This window comes from Ascaphus truei, chromosome 4 (genome assembly GCF_040206685.1).
Source record: "Ascaphus truei isolate aAscTru1 chromosome 4, aAscTru1.hap1, whole genome shotgun sequence".
NCBI lineage: Eukaryota > Metazoa > Chordata > Amphibia > Anura > Ascaphidae > Ascaphus > Ascaphus truei.
In genome coordinates, this window is record NC_134486.1 from 391,140,267 (window position 1) to 391,154,297 (window position 14,031).

Sequence of the window (14,031 nt, forward strand, 5' to 3'; positions counted from 1 at the left end):
GATATTTAAACCCCAATATACCTGGTGGTGTTTTTTTCACATGGAATAAAAGCAGACATTTGATGACCCAGATGTAAAATGTAATAGAAACTCTTCTTATTGATTTGTATAACCACTCCCTGCTAATATTATGAAGGTAAAATTAGGAAAAAATGCTCATTACATTTGTACATATTCAAAATACCTCCTACTGTCAATTTTAGGGTAGGATTGGCCTTGATAAATAACCCTCAGTGTTTTGTAGTACCATACTGTATTATAACAAGAAATAATCAAATATAGATATAGTTCATCATTTTTTATTTTTAAATCACAGCAAAACACACCATGATCAGTACTTGATTAATAGTAGATAAATATTATTTGGTCATTCCAGTTTATTAATGCACTCAGAAATAAAGAAATAGTTTGACATTCTTAAATAGTTATATCGTTTTTGTTTATGTGTTCATTTGGGTATATACACAGAAGTTCATTAAATCTGGGCCACTAACTTGACGTTATCTAAATAGGTAACGTCTATTAATTTCCCTGGGTTTAAAGGCTATCCTCAAAGCTAAATACTGTACATACAGAAACAATGGTTGTTAGTTATCACATTAGCATACGCCTAAGGACATGTCAAGTTACCACTTCTTTTCAATAGCTTCAAATAATATGGTGGTAAACAGGTCTTACCCACAGATTGGGGTTACGTCTATCAAGTAACTAAAAAGTTATTTAAAGTAAAAAAAAAAAAAAAGAAGAGAGGGGAGGAAAAGAAGCTGGTAAATAACAATATGATAGTTAAATCATACTTAACAGTAGTCTTACTTATCCAGACCCTGTAAAATACCTACAGTGGTGGCCGAGCTGAGTCTTCAGCGGCCGCCACCACGATGTGGGGGCAGACGTGGCTATTTTTTTTTTACGCAGCGTGCCGCGTGACAGCCGGGCGCCGGTCAGATGCGCCAGGCATCCCGAAGACGCCAGGCATCCCCGAAAGAGGCTGAAGGTAAGGGGGTATGCGAGAAATCCAGCGCATGGAGCGGAGCGGAACAGCCAGGGGGTCGCGAGGAGAAGGGAAGGGGGAGGGGAAGAAGCGGGGAAGATGGGCGGCGCGCGGCCAAGTTCGGCGCCAGCCCGAAAACAGCCGCAGGACAAGATGGGCAAATTCAGCAATGAAGTTGGCCTCAACAGTATTTCAGGGTCTGGATGTAAGTAACACAACCTTTTGCAATTACCTTACATTAAATCCCTGTGTTAACTGTAACAGAGCTCTGAGGATATTCTTTGTTGTAGGGAACACCTCTTTTGAAGATCATTAGCTCGAACGTCCATTATAATAATGCAGGGAGGGGCTCATTATGACTGAAAAGAGCTCTTAACATATTGTTATCGAGCTTTGAAAATCCCTGTTAGCACTTAGCGATATATTAACTGAAGTAAACGTATTGGTAAGTATTTAACAGACTTGATGATCTACCCCATTTTTGTCTCCTAAAAACGGGGTATGGCGCAGATCATATGTGGTAATGGTGTGGTTGAAAGTCCAATTTCTGCGTTTATATTCACATCAGTGACACCAGACGGTGGGCGGAATGTGAATTTCTGCAGCAGAGTTGTGAAAACGATGAAAACCTCCATTCTTGCAAGAGTCTCCCCAGCACAAACTCTAGGACCTGCAAAACAAAACACACAGCAGTGCTTATTAATCCAATAAAGCAATGCATTTTAAACGTATTAGGCAGTCATTATGGTAAATAAGAATGAGAGCTTGATACAGTATGTGTTTAACTCTTCCAGCTTTTCATCAGCAAACAAAAGAAAATGGCTTTTTCTTCAGCAAATCAAACAAAACAGTTTCTCTTTAGCAGACAGTATATATATAAGGTAGCTACCCTTTTTCTATGCAGGGGACAGACAGTTCACAATTCAACTACTATGCTACTCAGACCTTGTTTCAGTAATCTCTTTAGCAGCTTACTCCTCTCTCCTCAACAGCCAGGCTCCATGTGTCTAAAGCCTGGGTTTTAACACACCTTGATTAGGCAGCTTGGATCCAACTAATTGTCCTGAGGTTCCCAGCTGAAGTTAACCTAGTCAGTGCTGCACTACAGACTAGACATAGGTTTTCCAGGCATATAACTGGTGGCTTTTATTTACCCTGTTACAATGAGGTTGAAAAAATCCATCAAGTCCAACCTATGCTAAATTTAGACAACAGATACGTTATCCTATATCTATACTTAGTGTATATTGATCCAGAGGAAGGCAAACAAAAAACCTCAGTGAAATATCATCCAATGATATCTCATAAGGGAAAAATAAAGTCCTTCTTGACACCAAGAATTGGCCATCGGATTACTCCCTCGATCAACATCATTCTCATGTTTACTTATTTGGTATATCCCTGTTTACCTTTCCTTTCTAAAAAGATGTCCAACCTTTTTTTTTTTTTTCAACTTTGATTTTATTGGTTTTTAACATGCATACATTATGCCACAAACCATTGTTCTGTGTCAAATTTTAACCATTTCACTTTCCAACAACACTAAACACCTACATGACATCAACTGGGGGCTACGTACGAACAACGAACAACAAACAAAATGAACTAGACATACCGGACAATGAACAGGGGGGGGAAGGGGGTTGGAGGGAGGGAGGAAGGGAGGGTGTATGGGAGGGCAGCAGTAGATGTGGCGTTCTCGTTTGCGAGTTCTTCTGAGGTTCCTGGTGTTTCTTCCGTTTCTCATAGTACTCTTCACCTTATTCCCTTCTTCCTATCTACAACCCTATCTGGGGTGACTGTCTCGTGGGACCTACCTGTCCGTCTCTATTTGGTCACGGATCCTGCATTATCAAAGGAGAACACACTCGAAACTATCATTGTAATATTGCAGAGACATCTACCCCGGGGATATCTGTCTGCGTCAGCCATGGCGTCCAGACTTTTATGTATACAGAAGAAAAAGGAACCCAGTCTTCAAGCACTCTGTCACAACAAAATGTATAATTGTAATGTTAAAATACTTTATTAATAACAATGAATAAAAAAAAGGGTATTAAAATAAGATTAAATAGTGTGATTCAACAGCACGTGACTGTATCATTGGTAACCCACCTATGGCTAGGTGGGTAGATAGTGAGTAAGGAGATCCCTAATACACTGGCGACACACTTTATTCGAGCTTGGCTAGTCCCACGAATTCGGGTATACCCGGGTGTATTGAGGTTTGTGACTGTTTTCTGCCCGAGTGCATTGAGGTATTTTCTAAGCTGGGATTGAAGCATTTTATTCCCGCTGGCTGCAATACTGCACAGTATATATATATATACTGCATTACAATTCATGAATTTATGCCATCTGGTAGACACGCGAAGCATTGCAGCCTATTAAATCCTAATCATTATCATTTAACAGATCAGCCGCCCGTCAGCCAGGCATGAACCCAGGCTGGGAAGGCAAACACAACGGGGCTTGTCAGAGGTGAGGAGCGGCGTATTCCAGGTTTCTGCCAGGTACATACTGGGTATTTGCTCGAATAAAGTGTGTCGGTGCAGTAGATACTCGGGATCTATCGCTATAATTTTAGCTACCTAAAGATATAGGGAAGGAGCCGTAGAGATCCCACTAGAAAGGTTGTCTCAATGTGGATGTATCAGGGCGTATAATATAACGCACTAAATTGACAAACTTAAAAAAGTGTGTACATTAGCACACTTTGGCATAGTATGCGGTAGGTAAGACCTGTATATTATCTACCCATGAATAATGGTGTAATAGTAGCTAGATAACCTCAATAATACTGTCAAGGCAAGGTATCAATTCTTAAAGGGAGACCCCAGACTGATTCACTTGCCAGGTCTGAGGTAGTGACATATATAGCCCACACTTCAGGAGATAAGTGCAGACTGGTATGACAGATACTCAGGTAAGGTGTGAGATTAATGGCATGATTAAGGCATAGGGTAGAGCCACTTGAACACCTGTACTGCAGATGGTGTCTTGTAAAGAAACACCATGTGCAAAATGTTTAAAAACATATAGGAGTGTTTCAAAAAGTGGCAAATACCAATATAGGCACACCCTCACTTCTATCAGGGAATGTATCAGTGGTATCTATCTATCTATGGCGGCAACTGCACTTGATTCTGTAACCAACAGGTACGTGCTGTTTCGGCCACCTACCTACTGCACACGCGGGAAGCTTTTCATTTGAATTTAGCCTTGTATGGATATTGATCCACGCTATTATACAAGCAGCTTCCCTCTGTGTTTATTATTTTGGATTGTGCTTGTATTATCCTATTGCGAGATCCTCCTGCCCTGAGGGGCCATTGAGCAGCTCACTTTAAAGTCAGGCATGTCCTCGAGACACCATCTGCAGTACAGGTGTTCAAGTGGCTCTACCCTATGCCTTAATCATGCCATTAATCTCACACCTTACCTGAGTATCTCTCAAACCAGTCTGCACTTATCTCCTGAAGTGTGGGCTATACAGGTCACTACCTCAGACCTGGCAAGTGAATCAGTCTGGGGTCTCCCTTTAAGATTTGATACCTTGCCTTGACACCATTATTCACGGGTAGATAATATACAGGTCTTATCTACCGCATACCATGCCAAAGTGTGCTAATGTACACACTTTTTTAAGTTTGTCAATTTAGTGCGTTATATTATACGCCCTGATACATCCACATTGAGACAACCTTTCTAGTGGGCTCTCTACGGCTCCTTCCCTATATCTTTAGGTACAGCAGCGGCAGCTCTTATTCGAGCAAAAGCCGCCGGCTGCATGCGTCTGGGAAGCGGGTAGCCGCGGCGCGTGGCGGCACACTGTGACGTCACAGTCACATGCGCGCCCGGCTTCCCCGGCTTCCCCAGGCTTCCCCGACACCCCTGGAGATCAAATTAAGGTAAGCGGGGGTGCGGGGAAGCAGAGGGACAGAGCAGAAGCCGGGTTCGGGGTCCGGAAGGGGGGGTAATTGCGCGCGAAGTGGAGGGGGGGTGCGTGGGGGAAACGCGGCGGTGCGCGTTTTTTACTGGCGGCAGCTGGGGTAGATCCCGGCATGCCGCCGGCATTTGCTTCAATAAAAGATGTCGCTACTGTAGCTAAAATTATAGCGATAGATCCCGAGTATCTATTAGGGATCTCCTTACTCACTATCTACCCACCTAGCCATAGGTGGGTTACCAATGATACAGTCACGTGCTGTTGAATCACACTATTTAATCTTATTTTAATACCCTTTTTTTTATTCATTGTTATTAATAAAGTATTTTAACATTACAATTATACATTTTGTTGTGACAGAGTGCTTGAAGACTGGGTTCCTTTTTCTTCTGTATACAATTACGTCTACATCCAGTCAGCACCTCACCGTGGTTTAACTCTAGCTGTGCGGGTTTTTCTTTACGTGTAGCACGTCCAGACTTTTAGAAAATGTATGCCAGTGTCCTTGACCATACTTGTCAATTGTTCCATCTGACAGACGTGCCAAATCCGATTTCTGATTTTGGGGATTACTGGTAATTCATCCTGTTTCCACAATGCTGCGATCTCGCATGTTGTGGCTATTGCGAAATGCGCGATTAATTTATGCGATGCATTTGACAGACCCGGGATCCGTCTGCCCAATAGGAACACCCATGGGTCCAGGGGGATCTCCAAATTTAGTATCCTTTGTAACCATTCTCTAATTTGTTCCCAAATCGTGACCACTTTTGCACAGGACCACAGCATATGTCGCAAATCTGCTCTCTCCCCGCATTGCTTTGGGCAAAGTGGGGAGTATCCTTTGACAAATTTAGCTAGTTTAATTGGGGTGTAATACCATCGCATTAGGACTTTATATGCGTTCTCCTTTAATATGGTACAGATCGAACTTTTGGCTGCTGCCTGCAGGATCCCATCCCATTCCTCGTCTTCTAATGTCTCCCCTAAGTCTGTCTCCCAGTGTCTCACGTAGCTCAGTTTTATGTCATTAGGTGTCTCAGGACAGATCACTTCCCTGTACATTCTTGATGTAAGTCCCCTTGTGTCCGTTCCTCTGGAACACAGCTGCTCAAAATTTGTTCGTGCTGGTCTGATTGGTGATTTGTTATAGAAATCTCGGATCTGGAGGTATCTAAAGAATTCCTTGTTTGGTATATCCTTTGAGAACTTAATTTGTTCAAATGTTTTTATACATTTTCTCCCCTCCAGATCTTTCAATCGTGTAATACCCGATTGTATCCAAATTAACAAATTATTTCTATTCAGCCATGGAGCGAAATCTGGATTACCGATTATTGGATTCATTAGGGAATGTTTTGAAGTGAGTTTACACCTATTTTTAGTGGACTCCCATATCTTCAAGGAATTGACCATGGCCTGGAGCGGCAATTCCATTCTGTTGACACTGTTCTTGGGTAGCCAAATCAGTTTTTGCAGCTCTACTGGTGCACAGCAATTTTTCTTCAGCTCGACCCATCTCCGTAATTTCGGGTCTGTGTGCCACTGGATAATTTGACCTAATTGAGCCGCTTTATAATAAATTAACAAGCAAGGTACCGCTAATCCCCCTTTCGTTGTAGGCCTCTTCAAGATACCTTTTGCAATTCTAGGGCTTTCTTGTTCCAGATAAATTTCATAATTTGTGACTGTAGGGAGAGGATGTCCGTATTCACTAAAGGTATAAGTAGACTCTGGAACAGATATAACATCCTTGGGAGGATATTCATTTTCACGCTATGTAATCTCCCAATCCAGGAGATGCCACCTTTCATCCATGTCCTGAGATCCTCCCCCAATATCTTAATTAATCTAGGGTAATTTGCTTGATACAATGTTTTGTAGTCCCTTGTGATGTACACCCCTAAATATTTGATAGCGGAGGCTTGCCATTTAAAATTAAAGTTTATGTCTATCAATTTCTCCACCTCTTTGGGCAGATTTAAATTGAGGGCTTCTGATTTGGTCTGATTGATTTTAAATCCCAAAATTTGTTTGAATTTTCCCAGGATCCCGAAAATATTGAGCAATATGAGAAAGGTTTGGACAGTGTTAAAATCACGTTGTCCGCGTATATCGTCACTTTATGTGGCTGATCACCTGTTGGTATTCTTGCTATACAGTATCTGGACTGCGCCTGATGTGCGCCGCCAGGGGCTCTGTTCAGAGGGCGAACAGCAACGGGAACAGGGGACAACACTGTCTAGTTCCGCTACGAATATTAAATTGTTCTGAGGGGAAGCTCTGATGTCTCACCTTTGCCATTGGGCCCTCGTACAGTGCTAAAATGGCTTTTAGCAGGCGTCCTTCAAAACTAAATACACTCGAAGTCTCTTCTAAATAAGGCCAGTCTATCCTATCGAAGGCTTTCTCTGCGTCCAGACTTAACACCAGGGATTGGATGTTTTTCTTTTTGGCCAAATCAATCAAATCTATTATCCTCCTGGTGTTGTCTGCCGCCTGTCTGCCTCCGATAAACCCTACTTGATCCATGTGAATTAATCTGGGAGTCCAACCTTTTTTTGAACAAAACTATTGTATCTGCCATCACAGTCTCCATAGGTGATTTATTCCACATTTTAACTGCCCTTACTGTAAAGAACACTTTCTTTGTTGCTTGTTAAATCTCCTTTCTTCCAACCTTAACGGATGAACCCGACTCCTTTGTACTGTCCTTGGGTTGAATATTTTGAAAGTTCCTTGTACTGTCCCCAAATATATTTGCATATAGTTATCATATCCCCTCTTAGACACCTCTTCTCTTTTTTTGTAACTTAAATCTTTTATTTTCAATCAGCAATTATACAATGTTCCATCCATATAATACGGTACAAATGTCAGAATCCAATGCACTATATCCAGAACACATTTAGTACAAGTAGTTGTACTCACATGTAAACACAAAAAATGTGAGGGTGCTGGGGGGGGGGAGGGGGGGAAGAGGGGGTGAAGTGGGGGGAGGCTTAACTAACACCTCCACTCCAGGTCCACATTGTCCCAAATTTTGGCACGATTGCTCTTTGTGTTAATTTGAATGCTCTAGTAAATCTCTCTGGGTCCTACTAGTTTCTGTCCAAGCATGTGATGAATAAGGGCCTTCCATCAATATTTCCTGAAAGCTACTGAACGAGAACTGATGTAATTCCCCGTGAGCCCTGAGAGGAGACAGCCAGCTCTAGCCACCTGCAGGAGTAAGCAGCGTGTAAGCAAGGGAGCAAGCTGACTGAGGTAAACACCCCAGGAGACGCTCCCCAGCTGAGAAGCAGTAATGACCCGGCATCCATTCGGCAAGCTGAGATCTATCTTTTATCCTCTTAAAGACCACAGGCTCAATCGGAAGATTTGTTACAGACTACACCACTACATCTGGCACATCGGCAACAGTCCTTTAAAAAGCAGACACAACTTTTGATTTTAATTACAGTTCACTCATTCATTCATTGTTTCATTTGTACTGTGTGATTTTTATTTTCCTTTTTTGCATTACCATATAAATAACAATTCCTTTGCTTAACCATTGCGCCTTTTTTTCTTCTTTTTTGGATAAAATTATCGCCTGGAAAGATTTGGTACAATATCAAATACACGACACAGTGGCCGGAATAGTCCGTCAAGCTCTCCAGCAAAATAATCCATTGCTGTTTAAACAGGTCCCAAAAGAAATGGTAGCTCTGTTAATGAAGGAAATTAACAAGTTTGAACTCGATAACTGTCTACTGTATCGGGTAGTGACGTATCACAACCACCCTGATAGACGACAGTTATTCCTACCTAAGATTCTACAATCAATGGTCCTTCGAGCATTGCACGATGATCACGGTCATCTTGGGATCAATTAAACCTTTGGCCTACTACGTGATCGATTCTTCTGGCCCAAGATGAGGGAGTCGGTGGAATTGCACTGTAGGCGGTGTACTCGCTGTATACAATGAAAAACACTACCCACACGGGCTGCACCTATGGCTCATCTGAGAAGCTCAGGACCCATCGATCTGGTGTGCATGGACTTTCTCTGTATTGAATCTGACACTCGAGGTATCGGAAATGTATTGGTAATCACTGATCACTACACTCGATATGCCCAAGCCTTCCCTACTAAAGACCAATGAGCTGTCACTGTAACAAAAGTCTTATAGGAGAAGTATTTCATTCATTATGGTCTGCCAAATAGATTGCATTCGGATAAAGGCCGGGACTTTGAAAGTAATCTCATACGAGAATTGCTTAAGTAGCTGAATATCACCAAGTCCCGGACGACACCTTATTATCCAGAAGGGGACGCTATGCCTGAACGGTTCAACCGAACACTGCTTGATATGTTTGGTACTCTGAAAGACTCCCAGAAGACGGAGTGGAGTAAGCACGTGGAGTCCTTGGTGCACGCTTATAATTGTACCCGTCATGAATCCACTGGGTATACACCTTATTTTCTGATGTTTGGACAGGAAGCTCGGCTACCAGTAGATGTACGTTTGCAGATATCTACCGATGGGGTATCCAATAGGATGCATTTCCAGTATGTGCAAAGGCTACAGGACAGTTTGCAGCAGGCCTATAAATTGGCAGAGAAAGCCTCAGCTCAATTAAACGCGAGTAAAAAGAGACGCTACAATCATAAAGTGCGCCATAAGGAAATTCGGCCGGGGCATGCTGTCCTTCTTCGCAATCTTGGCGTTCCCGTAAAGCATAAACTGGCTGACCGTTGGAGAGATGGAGTATATGAGGTGGAGTCACAGATGCCTGGCCTCCCGGTTTACCATATCAAAGACTCCAGAAGGTCGGGCAAAGGTATTGCATAGGAATCATCTACTCCCTATACCCCAAGTAGGAGATGAAGAACCAGAAAAAGTAGCTGCTTCTCTAGATAGGGGGCCAAACTCAACTGTAGTCCAGAGACTGTAAATAATACCACCTCTGACGACTCTATGGAGGGAATCTCTCAAAGGGCCCTTCCGACCGCAGTGGCATCTCCCGAAGGAGCTAGGTAAAGGGCCCTATGGTCAAAAGTTATATAAGGTGACTTCAGGGAGTCAGCCCTTAGATCCACAGAGCCCATGCTTTGTGCCTCAAAGAGACAGTGTTGAACCATTGAGCCCCTCAAAGGAAGAGACTGAGTTACAAAGTAAGGTCAGTTACTCTCCAGAGGGAGGGACTGAAGAACAGCTCCGCAGAAGTCAACGAGTTGGTCAACCTCTCATGAGAATGACTTATGATCAATTCGGGGCACCCCATTATGAGGCTCAGCAGTGGGCTCACAGTAGAGTGAGATCTGTGATTGGAATGTTCAATGAAATGTATAATCTCATGTAGGGTATACAAGTGATAAATTGTATTCCTATATATGCATTTTTATTGTGTAAATGTGTGTGACATTGGTATACGTTCCCAAGCGGGGTTGTTGGATTAAACCAGGGGGAGGATGTAGCCAGGTCCTCCAGTACCACCCCTTCTTACCCTGGTGCTAGTGGGAGCTGCCGGGGCGGCCACATAGCCAGGGACTCCCGGAGGTATTGGCTCAGGGCGCCACCAAGTTATGCGCGGTCCGCGCATGCGCAGTAGCGTGATAGTTGCAGCAGCCCCTAGAGATGGTTTGCGCAGGTGCAGGACAAAAGCATGCGATGCAGGACAAATCCTGTGCAGGCTCTGAGCTGGGACTACAATTCCCATGAACCTCAGCAGGTTCACAGGGTGCATGGCAGCCAATAGGGCTTGAGAGTAGCTGGAGACAGGAAAGGGAAGCTTGAAGCGGAGACCACGCTAGCCAATGTGTCCTGGGTGAGCAAGGGGAGAAGAGGTGCGTAGTGCAGGGGGTCAGTGACCCACTGCATAGGCCAGGATATTCCCCCTAGGCCCCAGTACAGGCCCTGAGTCACCACCAGCTTGTGGTACTGCAGGGAACAGCCATATATAGGGATTTGACTCGCTTATTGATAGTAGCAGTCAGGGACAATGCACTCTCTTGAGCTACATTGTGTTCTGTATTGTGGGATCAGACTACAGTGCCGAGTCAAGACTCGTGAGAGATCTCTTTGACAGTGAGGGACTACTCGTGAGAGACGACGCTGGATCTGCGGATCCATTTCGAAGTACTGTATCAGCGACCGGCAGGTATTATTATAAGTGCATCAACACGGTACCTGCAGGAACAGATTCCGCCTTGGGGGTGGGTTCTTTGAGGACACTGGGGGTTAAGTGACCAAGGAACTGGTCCAGTACATTGGACACGGTGTGGGGTGCACACGGTGGTGGGAGAGGCACATTACTCCAGGGTGGAGCATGGCCAGAGCCACCAGTACAAGGTTAATCATATATTGTGTGTACTGTATGCAATTCTAATACTGCCAAGGTTATTGATAAGCCATATATTATCTATATCTATATCTATACAGTGGTTGACAAATCACCCAAAAATCTACTCGCCACTTAGTCCCATCCCCAATCCCGCCATGCTTGGGCGGCCATGAGGAGGTCGCCACGTGGTCAAATCCAGTCACCACAGGCCTGTAGGTGAATGGATTTGTCGAACACTGTATATATATATATATATAAAAAAATATACAAAAAAGACTGCACTTTAAGTATCTGTCTGCAATGTATTACCAACTAACTGTATAATCAATGTATAAAGTATATATATAAGAAAAATACATATAAAGGAACCTAATGTATATCAAAAAATGATGCTCTAGCACTATACCAAAAATAAAAATATAAAATAAAAACTAAATCAATAACATAAACTAGTATTACCAATAACTGTTCAAATATAACATATAAACATGCATGTATAAGAAAAAATAAATTTTAAATAAATAAAAAAAAGTGTGCTTGGGGGAGTGAAGGAAAGTTTAAAAATTATGTTAAAACCACAAATGATGAAGTGTATCAGAGTCCACAAAACCATATGATTAAAATATCCTATTGAAAATGGAAGGGTGGTGGCCCTCTATGTGGATGTAGGCAGCTTTCTGAAAGGAACAACGACCTCCCACTGTATCAAGAAGACAAAAAGAGAAGAAATCGCCAGATCCTAGTGTATTATATTAAGATACAAAATGTAATGTTCCATAAAACTCCAAGAAATGCGCACTCACAAACATAAAAAGTATTAAAGCATGTAATGAGTAATACTCATTTGCCAGATGCTGGAAACTGCTGCTCCGCTCACACGTCCTGCTCCCACAAGTTGTATGCACCTCTGAGCTACCATCCAGCAGGAACTCCAGAGAGTGTGCAGCTACTCCTGTTCTCAGCCAGAAACGAGCTGTGGTGAACAGTGGTTCCGGATAGGAGGAAAGGAGAAGGTAGGACGAAGGGAACCAAATCGCTGATGTATCACCATGAGGTGGTGTCCCAAAGTCCCAGCAAACAGCGCATCAGCACGGGGCAGCGTCGCAGAGTCCCAGAGTCTGAATGAAAGTCCCAGATACAGAACAGGTCTGGTGCAATGACCATCACTAGTAAAAACTAGTATCCCTACGCGTTTCTTCACACTTGGGTGATTTCATCAGGGGATAAATGACTGATATACGTCATAGGTATTTATATTTAAATCCACCAATCGGCAGAGGTCAGGGCTAGTTAAATATTTGCATAGATAAATACAAGCAATCAGTTAATTAGTGGCTGTATGTCCCAATAGACCCATACAACAATAACATTATCAAATAGAATTAAATCATTTGAAACATTTGAAATATACATATTTATGACCACAAAAAAACCATGTATAAATTCATGTATAAGTGTGTATATTTTGTTTGCACCTATAATAAGTACATACGTATAAATCAGGCTATATGTTATTTGAGCAGTAAGTAACCATTCATAACAGTTGTGAAAATGAGCCTGTGTTAGATGGATTAATTTACATTATAAATCACTACAACATGACTGTATATACATGTGTATTTTAAAAATGCACAAGTACCAATGTAAACACACTAATAAATCTAAAATTTAAAAAGAAATGGAAGAGCAGGACCAAAAAATAAAAATGTTATAATAATCAATCCAATCATTCAATCCTCCCATAAATTTGAGATGGGTGCTAGCCACTTGACAGTGATCAGCAGCCTCCCAAATGAGAGGAGGATAAATGATTAAGATACATATGATGTGTACTTGAAAGGACAACAAATTAGAAGAAACTCACTCATACGTTACTCTAAATAATCTGTTGATAATTTTTTATATTAATCAGGAATGTCCATGATCATGCTACAGAATGTACGAGTGATAGATAGTATTACAAGGGTATTCAAAAATTGTGATACTGCTATTTATGTTAATAATGAATAATAGATACCCCAGGGTAAATATTTAACCCATAGTATGTTGAAACTATTTTTGTAATTTAATGTATATCTGAAATAATAATGGTGATATATCTTTCAGATAAGGAGAAGAGAAGAGAAAAGAAACATCAAACAAACAGAGGCTTTGTATCCGAGATCACAAATAACGCAAACTGAAAAGAATGCACTATATAGCAAAAAATATATATAATATATCGCTGTCAATTATGGAGGAAATCATTTTAAATGTTCAAAATTGTGAAAATGTATATATTAATGTATATATTCTTATATATCTTAAATCTCTAATATATGTACAATAAAAGAATACAGTGAAATAAGAGAGTACAGGCAGTCCTCGTTTTACAACGCTTCGCTTTACAACGAATGGCTTATCCAACGCTATGCAATGCATACCTATGTTCATTTTTACAACGCCAAAACGGCTTATCCAACGCTCTTATGACGCTTTGCAACATCGTGTATGTGTGTATATATATAATATTATACTATATTTACACTATATATTTACACTATATAATTTATGTGTGTGCTGCATATCTTATTGTCTGCATAAAATATTTTGTGTATTTTAGCATTATTCAGGAACGGAACCGTTCATTTAAACATTGTTCCTATGGGAAAACGTGTTTCGCTTTACAACGTTTCGCTTTACAACGCCATTTTGAGTAACGCATTGTGTCGGATAACCGAGGACTGCCTGTATACCAATGTATATCAATGTATTCTGCCCA

At 41.8% G+C, this 14,031-nt stretch overlaps 1 protein-coding gene across 1 annotated transcript in view; it reads right to left on the minus strand.

The window, feature by feature from the left end:
- Positions 1–283: 283 nt before the first annotated feature.
- The window catches only part of LOC142493879 (cytochrome P450 2K1-like), a 38,171-nt gene continuing 24,423 nt past the window's right edge, over positions 284–14,031 (minus strand). The window contains exon 5 of the mRNA XM_075598574.1: positions 284–1,661. Within this exon, the coding sequence (XP_075454689.1) occupies positions 1,480–1,661 (182 nt within the window). The 3' untranslated portion in view covers positions 284–1,479. The remainder of the gene's footprint in view (positions 1,662–14,031) is intronic.